This window comes from Bradysia coprophila (genome assembly GCF_014529535.1).
Source record: "Bradysia coprophila strain Holo2 chromosome X unlocalized genomic scaffold, BU_Bcop_v1 contig_20, whole genome shotgun sequence".
In the NCBI taxonomy this organism is placed as follows: Eukaryota; Metazoa; Arthropoda; class Insecta; order Diptera; family Sciaridae; genus Bradysia; species Bradysia coprophila.
Window position 1 is genome coordinate 3,999,680 of NW_023503307.1, and position 12,937 is coordinate 4,012,616.

The window sequence follows — 12,937 nt, forward strand, 5'->3', positions numbered from 1 at the left end:
TAAAATTTTACATTTTCCAATTTTTCAAGAGGACCGAAATTGCCTTGCATGATCTTGCTTCAAAATGCATTATGAATTATATTTTATGAATTAACTCGATTAAGTTCTATGTTTCGTGTTTTTGATTTGCATCAATTAATATGATGATAACCCAGAAATAACCAGACTTTATTGAATTAGCTCCTTCAAAAAAAAAACACTCCCATCCACAATTATCTAGTAGGACAATTTAGTACGTTAGAGGTATACTAAGCTACAATTACTGTAGTAGCTTATCGTTAAAATATAAACTATAATCAATAAACTAGACTCGTTCATTAAACACGTATATCTGTGAATCATATCATGTCCTGATTTAATAGGGGAGAAACAATATTTAGCAAATCGATAGTTCAATAATATTTACATGAAAATATGTGGTAAATAATAATTCCCTCGCTGTGTTCGATTGCATTCTTCAATCACATTCTTATACTGTGTTAGTTAGGCAATTGTTATTACTTTACTCACTGCAAATCCAGAAAATTTCTTCATTAACACAAGCGTTACATCTCATTCCACAAGAGGCTTAGTGAGTAAAATAACTTAATTTATTGTGTGGTACTTTATACTTTGCCTTGTGTGATGGTAGCCCTTGTGTTCGGCTCTACTATTATTGTTCAATCGTTTGCGAATGTTGTTAACTACCTACGACTTATATCATTTAGTTTGTGTATTTTAGAGTTGATTGGATGAACGTTCTCACAAAAATGCAACTTTGGGAACGTTTGAAAATATTTTGATTATTCGCGAAGTATCACTTTAATATTTGATGAAGATAAGCCATTGTAATGGTGTGAGAAAGAAGCGATAACGTAAATTTCTTCACGGCTTCAATTTTCAAGTTAATTTTCAAGGATTTGCTACTTTTGAAGTCTCATTAATCTAGAGTTAGTTAGGAGGGATCAAGGCCGTCGTGGAGTTATAACTATCGAATCATAAGCCTCAAGTGATTATAACCCTTGACTGGTCAGGACTGTTTGTGCATGTATCTACGGATGCACCTTATAAAAAATGATGAAACCTGATACAAATTCTGTGATTTGCATTACATTTGTGGATTTTATGATTCGATATTTTTCTTAACAAATGAGGACCAAGATTGATCTGTACTGGATTTTTACTGGATACACAACTGAGGACAAAAGGCTGATAGTAGATTATTGTTTCGGCAAGTTTTAGCCTGTGTCATAGACTTTTAAATTATTATCCGTTTACTCCAATGCCGGACTGGCTACTAAAAGGTACATCCCGTGAAGGTTCGTGAATTCTATGAAAAGCCCATAAACTAAAATTTCGGAAAACTCTCGATTTCCCAGTACGACCAGTTCGGCACAGGTTTACTGGTATCAACACACCACGTGCGGTAACATTTAAAAATGTAGTTCTTCATCTGTTAATCAGAGTCATCAACCAGTAACCCATTTTCATATTTTCGATTTTCATATTTATCTGGGTGAGAATGGTTTTCTTTATGGAAACAAAGGCTGATTTAACGTCAGGCGTTCAAGAAACAATTCATGTTTATGCAAAAACTTATGTACAACAATTAGTTTAGATTTGTCCCCATTATTCTTAAAGTTCCGAATTATCATTCATGCGGGTTACGTGATTTTAAATGCGGATGTTTAGACTTTATATGTAATGAACACACACTCCACATTCTCTAGAACCGTAATCAGCCAAACTACTTAAGTAATGATCTGGCCCCCAACCCTTCGTTGGTTGTTTAGATAGCAGATTATTATTATTTACATACTATACTACACTCATTCATACGGGTTTAGTGTTAGCCTCAATATTTTGAATATAATCTCGCAGTAATTGATTCTATTATAACAAACAAAGAATGTAATGTAACATAAACTCTGAAACATCTATTGCGCCGCACCGTGTGTAAACATAATAAACACAAATTACTTTTTAAAAGTATGGTGAATTTTTCACTGTTCCCTGAATAAAAATAAAATTCGACCAACTATTTTGTGGTTGGAACTTTTCACAATTAAATTAAAAAACATTAAACTTCCCCACTATCATCATTTCATAATTAAAGTACCTATAATTACTCGCTTAGTGGTAACATCGTTTTACGATCAACCGAAGCACAAAATAAACAGTAAAACACCGTAATTTATGTTGTCAGGGAACAGACCACTGATGCATCAGTCAATCGTGATGTATGTTGAGACAGACAGATGTATTAAATTGGTATAATGTTTGATTCGATGTTATGGAATTTCGTAAATTAGAATAGGATTAATTGAAAGGTTTATTTTTGCGTGTTTAGGGGTAGTACTGAATAGAACTCCTAATGGTCAGAGGAGAAGAAGTTAACCTTTTGACTCATACATTGTCTCAGTTGACCTATTAGAAACGGCTATTTCGACAACGACTACAAGAATAGGCGATGAGCTCTGCTGTGGCTAGTATGTTCACTTACATAGCGAAATGTATGATAAAAATACTGAAGGAATAGATTTTGTATCGAAGATACTTTACACAAACTATTTAATAATTTTGTAGCGATACGCCAGCCGTTTCTAACAGGACGGTTAAAGCGCAGCTCAATCCAAAGTTATTATTGGATTGGATATTTGAATTAACGACTCAAACGAAACCATTTTATTAACGACTTTAACAACAAGTTCGATCATAAGATTAATTTTGCCTCCACACTTGTCACATATACCACACTCACCTATTAAGTTTACTTTGTAGCATAATAGCATAAGCATTAAATTTCATATTTAATGAAATCATAGGAAATTAAATGACAAACTTTGAAACTTATGTAGTAGGTTAGTAGTGTGTAGTTGTAGTACCCTCTGCACCTTATAATGTTATAAAGAAATACATAAATATAAACGGCAAAGTGATTATAATCGCATTTTCTTAAGAAATAATGTCGCGAAATTTCCTCAATTTAATTATGTTATTGGTATGACTCTGACTCCTGACGTGACTCCTTGTGCAGAGTTAAATCGTAATATTTTTCATTTGATAGTACAATAGAGATAAGTTAGGGTATTAGAGTATCCGTTATTTATCATCCAGACTCAGGATACTGAACTTTTACGTACAAGTCAACATGTCGCAAAATAACTTTATAAATATTGGCGTATGCATTTTGAATGTTAACTATATTTACTGTAAGTTGAATGGCTGGGGGTTTTTGTGTTGAAATATAATTCGCTTTTTTCAAGTATTCATGATATAATAACAACTGCTGTATGTTTTCAATTAAATTATTTTATGGATTCACGTCCGATGTTCAGAAAAATTAATTTTTAAGGAGAAACAAAGCATTAGTATGGGAAGTGTTTTGAATCCGACTAATCGTATAAATGAACGTAAACTACACAGATTCTAACACAAGAAGACTGGAATGTTGTGCTATTCAACGGTATGGAAAAAACAAGTCATTGGGCCGCATTATACTTCGTTGCTTTGATGACATTTGGCAATTACGTTTTGTTTAATTTATTGGTTGCCATTCTGGTAGAGGGATTCAGTTCAGAGGTTAATATCATAATTCGATAACGATATCAATGAAAATTTGTCAACAATACTATCTTATAGAGAAACGAACGAAGGGAACGAGAGCAAAGAGAATTGGTGAAAAAGCTAAGAGAAGAAAATGAAACGATAAACGATTTGATTTATGAGGAGGCGAGAAGTTGTTCCGAATCAACAACCACGAGTGATAGTTATCATGAAATTAAAAATAAATGGCACAGTGCAGAAGATGTGAGAAAGGTTCCTAAATGTAACATACAAAAGCAGAGAATGTTACAGCCAACTTTTACCAACGATGCCACATTGGAGCGGGAAGGCTCTAAACGGAATTCCGATAAGTCGATCGATAGATTCGTTCCAAATAAACAGTTAACTAAGGTCTCTATGACTTTCTCAGCGGTTTCAGGTTCATTAATGAAATTAATTTTATTTTTTGCATTCAGACCTACTCGATCAAGGAACGTCGAACTGACGGTCCTAAACTGAATATTAAATGTCGCAATCAAGATCCACCAATAATAACAACAACTGCCGCCACACCGCAAGACTCGCCTAATACGACATTAGAGCCGGGCGCCAGTTTCAGACATTGGGAGAGTGCGGATTTAGAAAGTTTGGGCAAAGTATTTTCTGTGTTCCATTTTCGCTACTCACGGAAATTAATCAAAAATTCATTTCTTTTAGTCGGATAGCATTCCATCACTTCTTAAACCTCCATCCATAATTGGCAGTTATAAATCGCTCAACCGAATTGAAGAACAAGCGCCAAAGATAATACAAATTGAGGCAAAATCAATATTACCGCTACAATCGTCCATTCAGGAGGATAAAGACGCCAAAGACAATGTACCTGATACAAATGACCCACCATCAACACCAACAGCAATACCTTCAGTCCAACCACTCATTCAGAAAAAATCTAGTTTTAAAAAATTTAGTCGAACAAGTTCAAAGAAGAAGAAAGGCCGCACAAAATGTGAAAGTGATACAGAAGTGGTATTGAACAATGGCCGTGATCAGCACGCTAATACCACCACGTCGCAAACGCTACGAAAAAATGACAATTTAATGCAAACAGCAAATCGAATACAAAACGACACCAAGGACACCAATCGAATTAGTCCGCAGAGTTCATTTCGTCAAACATTGGCCACACGACGAGCGTCGGCAATGATCAACAATTCACAATTGCTGCAGCACTTCGGTCAACAAAACGCACTGAAAAACCATCCAATTGCAAACTATCGACGAAGAATGTCTTCGATTGAACAGGTTTTCGAGAAGACTTCGAACATAAATCTGTGCAATTTGGAGAGCAACAAAAGCAGCGAGTTCATCGATTCCAAATTGAATTTACAAAATTTACATAAGTCTTTGCCCAGTGTTAATGAAGATGAACTGAATGTAACGTCCACTATACCAGAAAATGAGACTAAAATACAGAAAATGATACGCGAGTACACCGAGGAACGGGAAACGTACTCGTTGTACATTTTCGCAGAAGATAATCGGTGAGTTGACGGACATTATTTGAATAAAAGCCACATAAATGTACCCATCTTCTTCGACTCCATATCCATAGATTTCGTTACATATGTACATGGTTTGTTAACCAGAAATGGTTCGACAATGTAATTTTACTTTTTATTGCGCTGAATTGCATAACATTAGCAATGGAACGACCGAATATACCACCGAATTGTACCGAGCGATATTTCTTGGCGACGGCAAATTATGTGTTTACCGCAGTCTTTACGGTCGAAATGATGATCAAAGTATGTACTCCTCAAAGTCCTAATGGTCCCCTGCATCATTTGATCCAATTTCCTAATGAATTTCACAGGTCGTTGCTGCAGGAATGTTTTATGGTGACGATGCGTATTTCAACTCTGGATGGAATATAATGGATGGATCGCTTGTCAGTATATCAATTATCGATTTGCTGATGTCGCTTGTAAGCGATTCTAGTCCCAGAATTTTTGGAATTTTACGGGTAATTAAAGTGCAGCCATGATATCCCCTGTATCCACTTAAATCCGTCAATATTACCAGGTATTCCGTCTATTACGGTCACTTCGTCCGCTACGTGTAATTAATCGAGCGCCCGGTCTGAAATTGGTCGTTCAAACATTGCTGTCGTCACTGCGACCGATAGGAAATATCGTCCTAATTTGTTGCACATTTTTCATTATTTTCGGTATTCTTGGCGTACAGTTGTTCAAGGGAACATTTTTCTACTGCGAAGGTGTGGAAATTAAACACGTGAAAAATAAAACCGACTGCCTTGCCATACCGGGAAACGTCTGGATCAACCGCAAATACAATTTTGACGACTTGGGCAAAGCGCTAATGTCTTTGTTCGTGTTGTCGTCGCGTGATGGATGGGTGAACATTATGTACACTGGTCTGGATGCTGTAGGCGTCGATCAGCAACCTATTGTTAATTTCAACGAATGGCGTCTCTTATATTTCATTGCTTTTATTCTGTTAGTTGGATTTTTTGTGTTAAACATGTTTGTAGGCGTTGTGGTGGAGAACTTCCATCGCTGTCGCGAGGAACAAGAAAAAGAAGAGAAAATTCGCCGAGCGGCCAAACGAGCACTACAGATGGAGAAGAAGAGACGAAGTAAGTTGTAGTATTTTGATGATGGGTATTCAGCGAATAAATGGTTTGTTAAAAATGGTGTTAAATAAGCGAATTGGCCATCATTGAGAAACTACGATTCCCTTCGCTCTTTATGAGCTCACTTTCCCCATCCCTTTTCGTTGGAATAAGACAATCGAACACAACGGTTTTATCCTGTGAAAGCAAAGTTTTCCATTTTCCATTGATTAAACGTTTCTTGCCTATACGGTGGATCGCTTGTAAAGTGATTTAGCTTTTTATTGCGTTATCTTAATTGCTTTTAGTGCAGTTCTTCTTTGCTTAAACTTCTCTTTTCAATAATTTTATTTCTATCTCGGATGTGGAAAGAAAACTTTGTTCGCACAATAAAGCCGCAAAAAACCCAATTAACATTTTAATCTCTCCTATTGCTTCTTGCAAGTGAATGCTTTCATTAGCGTAACGGAAAACGAGAAGTTTTCTTACTTTTTGCACCATCTATACTAATTTTTAAATTGCAAATTATTTCAGAGCTTTTTTTTGAAATTCGTTTAAAGTTCCTTTGGTAAGGCACAAACCATTCCTATTACAACTCGTCTTACCTTTTATCAATCAAAATGTTTCTATTTAATAACGCCGAGAAAAGCTTTAGTAGATTTTAATCATCTGATCAGATGAGATTCTGTAATGTAATCGAAAGCGCATTGAGAATTTATCAATTCCTTCAGAACAGTCTGCAACCTTATACGACTGCTACACTTACTTTTTCGCTTTATTCTCTATTTATACTTTCCAAATTACATTGCTCCATTGCTTATTTTTCCGAATAAATCAAATGAAATTTATTTTCTTATTTCCATCGCATCGACACATTCTGTTTCAATTTCATTTTATTCTGCAGGAATGCACGAACCTCCGTATTATACAGGATATTCGCCGATTCGATTGTTTGTGCACAATGTTGTTACATCAAAGTACTTTGATTTAGCAATAGCTGCTGTAATCGGATTTAACGTTATCACAATGGCTTTGGAATATTATATGATGCCGATTGCATTGGAGTATACACTGAAAATATTCAATTATTTCTTTACGGCTGTTTTCATATTGTAAGTATATCGCAGCTACAGGGGGTTTTGTTATTGGGGAGGTGCTAAGTATGTCAACAGAAAATGAGCAATTTAAATGTGATCTGGATCGCAGGCGGAGATTTAAAAAGGTTCCGTTCACAAGCTCAATAATTTACCTGGCCTGTTAATAATTGAATCTGGTTTTACCTGACCTTATTTTAATGAGCTTGTTTAAAATCTGGCAGGCTTAGGGTGTTCCCGCAATTTTTAAATGCAAAATATTCTTGTGTTTAGCTGACCACAAAATAGGTACTCTTGTTGAGAATCAAGCTCGTGAGATCTTTTTTTTTGTGGCCTACGCTACGACGAGACATTGTTGCACTTTTGGTATTCGTTGGTGCAATTCGTGAATAGTAGCAGTTTGTCTTGCTCTTAGATTGATTGAAAATCCAATTTCATTTTAAAAAAGGAGTGTTTTGTGTCACTTTAAAGGACTTCGACACAAAAATACTTTTTGAAGGAGCTCAAAAAGTTCCGTAGACAATACAAGTTTTTGAATTTCTGAGGTCACATTTTAAATAAAAAAAAAATCTAGAGCTTCATTCACAACAACAATGTTTTGAGGATAGAGGATAGCTAAGCACTAGAATATTTAAACTGAAAAAAAAAATGCGGAAACACCCTAGGAACTTGTAAGATTTTTAACGACAATTTCAGGTTGTGGTTCTGAAACGATCTGACTTGAATTTTCTAATTCAACCGACTTTTTGTACGGTTGGCGTCAGTCGACCTATTCTGAACTTAATTGTTGCGTAAGAGTGGAACATGTACATAAAAAGCAAAATTCTACTTAAAAGTTACAATTACTCGACATGGTCTGAGCATATGGAATTGCTTACCATGTGTCCCGATCATGCTTAGCACCTCATTTTCTTATTAAATCAAATTTCTTTGTAATCACTTACAACATCACCCATTCAGGGAAGCTATCATGAAGCTAATTGCACTTGGATTCAAAATTTATATGAAAGAAAAATGGAATCAGCTCGATGTGGGTATTGTAATATTGTCTGTGGTCGGAATTGTGTTGGAAGAACTGGAAACCAACATCATACCAATAAATCCAACAATCATTCGAGTGATGCGCGTCATGCGAATCGCTAGAGTCCTCAAACTACTGAAAATGGCCAAGGGTATACGGGCTTTGCTGGATACGGTGATGCAAGCCCTTCCACAAGTAAGATATCCGAACAAATAGTTGCATTGTTTGATGACTAATCAGTTGATTAAACGTTTTTAGGTCGGAAATCTTGGTTTACTATTTTTCCTATTGTTTTTTATATTTGCCGCACTGGGAGTGGAACTGTTCGGTCGATTAGAATGTTCCGAAGAGAATCCGTGTCAAGGGCTTGGCGAGCACGCTCATTTCGCTAACTTTGGCATGGCTTTCTTGACGCTATTCCGTGTCGCCACCGGCGATAACTGGAATGGAATCATGAAAGACACGTTAAGAGATGAGTGTGATGATGCAGCCGATTGTGTGAAAAATTGCTGCGTTAGCACCGTCATTGCTCCCATATTTTTCGTAATTTTTGTGCTAATGGCACAATTTGTACTCGTTAATGTTGTGGTGGCTGTATTAATGAAGCACCTGGAAGAGAGCCACAAACAAATGGAAGATGAAATGGATATGGACACTGAATTGTAAGATTTATGAACAATTGATTGAGTAGCATTAGTTTTCCGCTGGTGTGTAGATTCACTAAGTGCGTTCACAGGACCATTTTCGATTACATTTTTATCACCTTTCATTTGTTCACTTTTATTTGCAATCCAACCTGTTTAAGCCTCGATTGGTATTTTTTTCACTTTTGATTTAGAGGAAAAAAATTATTTTTGAGTTAATTATGCACTTACGTTCTGTGGCCTAGTCCCAGCTTCTTGCGTAGGTACTAAGTGAATTTCCACTCCAACGGAATTCGAATAACACGTTCAGCATATTCGTTCGATACTAATAATTGTGAACTTTCGAAAATCGAGTTAATTTTTCCGTTGCCCGTTTCTGTTTCAAATTTGATTTACCTTTTATATTATATTCCCCAACTCCGTTTAAAGTGTATCATTGAATACCCTTCTGTACTCTTTTATTACATACATCCAATGTATCTTATCCTTATCCCAATTTTTTGATGTACAACTATTTTACAGTAATGGTGTACTAACACCGAGACTAACACTTACGTTTAACTATGTTACGTCCAGACAAAGGAGTATTATTGTATCACATGTGCCTTATATTCGTTTATACAAAATTAAATTAACTACATAGAGATTCAGTCGCCTTACCTGCAGACTGGATTTTGACAAAATTTGAGAGCCTTCAAAAATTTATCGAAATTTGATCGTTGACGTGGAAAGTTGTGACGGAAGCTTGACTTTTGGGTTCTCTCGAGAAAAAAAAAATTACGCAGACTGGGTATCATCCATAGGATAGGCTCACCATTTCAACTTCATCAATTAGATTTCGATAGAAGGAAAAACGTTTTATGGTAAATTAATTGAATTTTAATTTTAGGGAGCGTGAATTCCAACAGGAACAAGAGTTCGAAGAAGAGCAAGCTCTGTGCATGCAATTGCAAGAGGAAGAGAATTTGTTCCAGAAACGTCCACTAGCCAAAATCCAATCTCTTCCGCCTAATTTTACTTATAGTACGCCAATATTTGAAAATAAATTCAATGCACAACGTCGTCAAACCATGCACTATTTTAATCAAACACTTCGCCAGTCAACCGACCGTACTCACATATTCGATGAGAAGAATATTTTGGAGACCGTCGAAAATAATATCAATCGAGAAAGTGAACGATCGCGAAAGAGTTCAAAAGTAAGTACGGGACGGGGTTCCCAAGAAATTCCCAAAAAATCAAAAACTTTCAAAATGATTTTTTTGTATGTGCAGGGAAGTGGTGAATTGAAAAAAGAAATCAACCTACGACGAGCTGGACTGAGTAAAAGGCTAACCAAGGAAATGTCATTGGACGAAGATGCTGGCCGTCGGAAAAGTCGCAGTGAAATGAAACGGATGAGTTGTGACAATTTGCCGTGGAAAATGGAAAAGAATTGCGGCAAATCGAAATTCATCGAGTTGTCGCGCGAAGACAAAAACAAAGACGATTCAATGGCTGACATGATAATGAGATCGCTTGACGACAACAAAATTGGTCAGACCAAAGAGACTTCAGATGGGAACAAAGATTCCAGGGATAATACAGGAAATAAATTATTTTTATCGGTTCCAAAGCTACAGCCGGCACGAAATCGATCGGGTAGCACCAAGCAATTGTTCAAGCAGAAGGCAATGGACGATGAACAAGAGATTGACGAGAATTCATTACTGCTACCGTCAGTATCCAAATCCAGCAAGCAGTCAGACTATTGGGATGGAAAGGAATTGTCCAATATGCCTGATCGCAGTGATGGCGGTGAAAATACGATCAATAAATCGGATTCATCGGAAATTTTACGCATCATATCGGAGCGTAGAATGTTGGAGAAACGTGACATCGTCGATAATAGTGACACTTTTGAATACAATCAATTAATGAGTAAAAAATCACCTCATCCCTCATCTACATCTATTAATTGAGACAAAAGGTAAATTAAATAAATAAAAAAAATGGATGGACATTAAGAAGTTAAATATATATTTATCCTTCTAATAAGCCATACAACACACAAAGAATTTATTTTCAATAAAAAAAAACCAAGAAAAAAACAAAATAAATTTAGAGAAACATTCTTGATAATCAAATTTAATTATAGTGAAAAGAAATTTCTATATTAGTGAATGGAGCAATACTACTAACTAATTATATTATACTATAAAATGAAACAAAACAAAAGGAAAATATTTATAGAAATGACGAAATTATTATGAAAATGTGAGACAGTGGTGTCTCTGTCTTTTTCGAATCATTTTTTGCATCAACTAATTACTGTTTTAGATCAGTCAAAATGCTATTTTACAAATGGGACAAAATGTATTGCAGCGACAAAATTTCTGGGTTTACCAATAGAATGTTTCCTATTTACAAATATCTTTGAGCACTTTACCGTTATTTCACTTAATCTTGACCAATATCGGGAAAATATAATGGTAAGCCCGAATAAAACAACGTTAGAATATTACCATCCTTTCACATTCTCTTCTTCCCATTTCCATACACAATTTCCTATTTCCGCATCTCTATAGCACAAACATTTAATGAAAAATGTTCAGGTCGAATGAAGAACGAAAAATTTTAGTTTTCTGTTGCCTACGCCTCAACGGATTGGATTTACTAGAGCAGTTCGATCGAACTACTTCTTGTACATTGATACATTGATAAATGATTTACTTTTTCATGGGTTTTATTCGTTTCATTTGTTCAACGTTAAGTTGTTATCTTCATATTTCAAACATTGAAAACGATGTATACCTCTGTAATCGGTTAAAAACGATTATAGTCAATCAGTTCTACAATGACAACTAAAATAATAGACGAAATATCTGCTTAACGAAAGAAATAGAAGATTTGATATCCAACATTTGAGAATATTTCATACAAAAGAAGTAACAGATTTAATAGTTACACCGCTCATGCCGTGTATAAGTTACAATTTAAAATGTGAAAATCATAGAAAATGAACAGACCCACGTGGAGTGACCATCTCTCTCTCTCTCTCTCTCCGCAGTAGATCATTTAACGATCCCGATCATCAACACCACGTTACGCCCTTTTCCGTCTACTCAAATTGAATGTCATAGTTCGGACTGCGATGTAGCTGTATAACTGTATTTTGACTGATCTATCAAACATAAGAGTGCTGTTGTAGAAGAATGTTTTCGTTGTTGATGAAATCTAATCTTTTGCATTTTAGCTCGACCAAAATACTTGATTTTTGTAAAATTTGATGAACCATAATCACTAAATTAGGGAACATACTCAATATAATAACTCACTTGTATTCTACAAAGAACAAAAAAAATAAAATTTTATTTTCTTTGAATGTAAGTATTTAGATGTTGCAACAGAGCTCTATATATTCATACAACAAAAAAGCAGAAGAAGAAAACTAATTAATTAAATATATTCATAAAAAGTCGAAATATGAAATTGTTTGTAAAAAAAATTATTTTCGAGTAACAAAAAAAAAGGTTTTAGAACATTTTTATTGTATTCACTTTTCTCTATTGCTAGAGGTAATATGTGCCTATTATAACATACACAATTTAAACTATGAACTTTTTTCTATTAAGAAACTTTCAATTTTATGTGAATCGGCAATTTTGACTTCAAAACCTTATATGTGGGACGCTTGGGTAAGATTAGTTTCACCAAAAAATTACAGCTGCTCTAGAAATTCCAATTGAAAATTTCGTACGACGACTGTAAATAAGTTTACCTTACAAGGAAAGTAATAAGGCCATTACTGCCCTAGGGCAAAGCCTTTACCAACCTCGTAAGGTAAAATAGCATACAATAACTGGGAAGTAACTAGTTATCTCGTATCACGGTGAGTAAAAGTACCTCGGGCTGCCCTAGGAAACTTTTACTCACCTGGATACGAGATAACTCGTTACTTCCCAGTTATAGTAATCTACTATAAAACTACGAAAATTGACATGGAAATCGAACTATTAAGTGATAGGCTTCTGAATTC

The 12,937-nt window shown here is 35.2% G+C and overlaps 1 protein-coding gene across 5 annotated transcripts in view; it reads left to right on the forward strand.

Annotated features, from left to right (window-relative positions):
- Nucleotides 1-12,612, forward strand: part of LOC119068954 (voltage-dependent T-type calcium channel subunit alpha-1G) — a 73,121-nt gene extending 60,509 nt beyond the window's left edge. For all 5 annotated transcript variants that reach the window (XM_037172820.1, XM_037172818.1, XM_037172822.1 and 2 more), the window contains 12 exons: nt 3,406-3,561; nt 3,622-3,936; nt 4,002-4,181; nt 4,243-5,069; nt 5,141-5,333; nt 5,402-5,551; nt 5,611-6,184; nt 7,065-7,272; nt 8,215-8,470; nt 8,534-8,937; nt 9,809-10,118; nt 10,194-12,612. In XM_037172820.1, the coding sequence (XP_037028715.1) occupies nt 3,406-3,561; nt 3,622-3,936; nt 4,002-4,181; nt 4,243-5,069; nt 5,141-5,333; nt 5,402-5,551; nt 5,611-6,184; nt 7,065-7,272; nt 8,215-8,470; nt 8,534-8,937; nt 9,809-10,118; nt 10,194-10,880 (4,260 nt within the window). In that variant the 3' untranslated portion in view covers nt 10,881-12,612. The remainder of the gene's footprint in view (nt 1-3,405; nt 3,562-3,621; nt 3,937-4,001; nt 4,182-4,242; nt 5,070-5,140; nt 5,334-5,401; nt 5,552-5,610; nt 6,185-7,064; nt 7,273-8,214; nt 8,471-8,533; nt 8,938-9,808; nt 10,119-10,193) is intronic.
- Nucleotides 12,613-12,937: the final 325 nt, after the last annotated feature.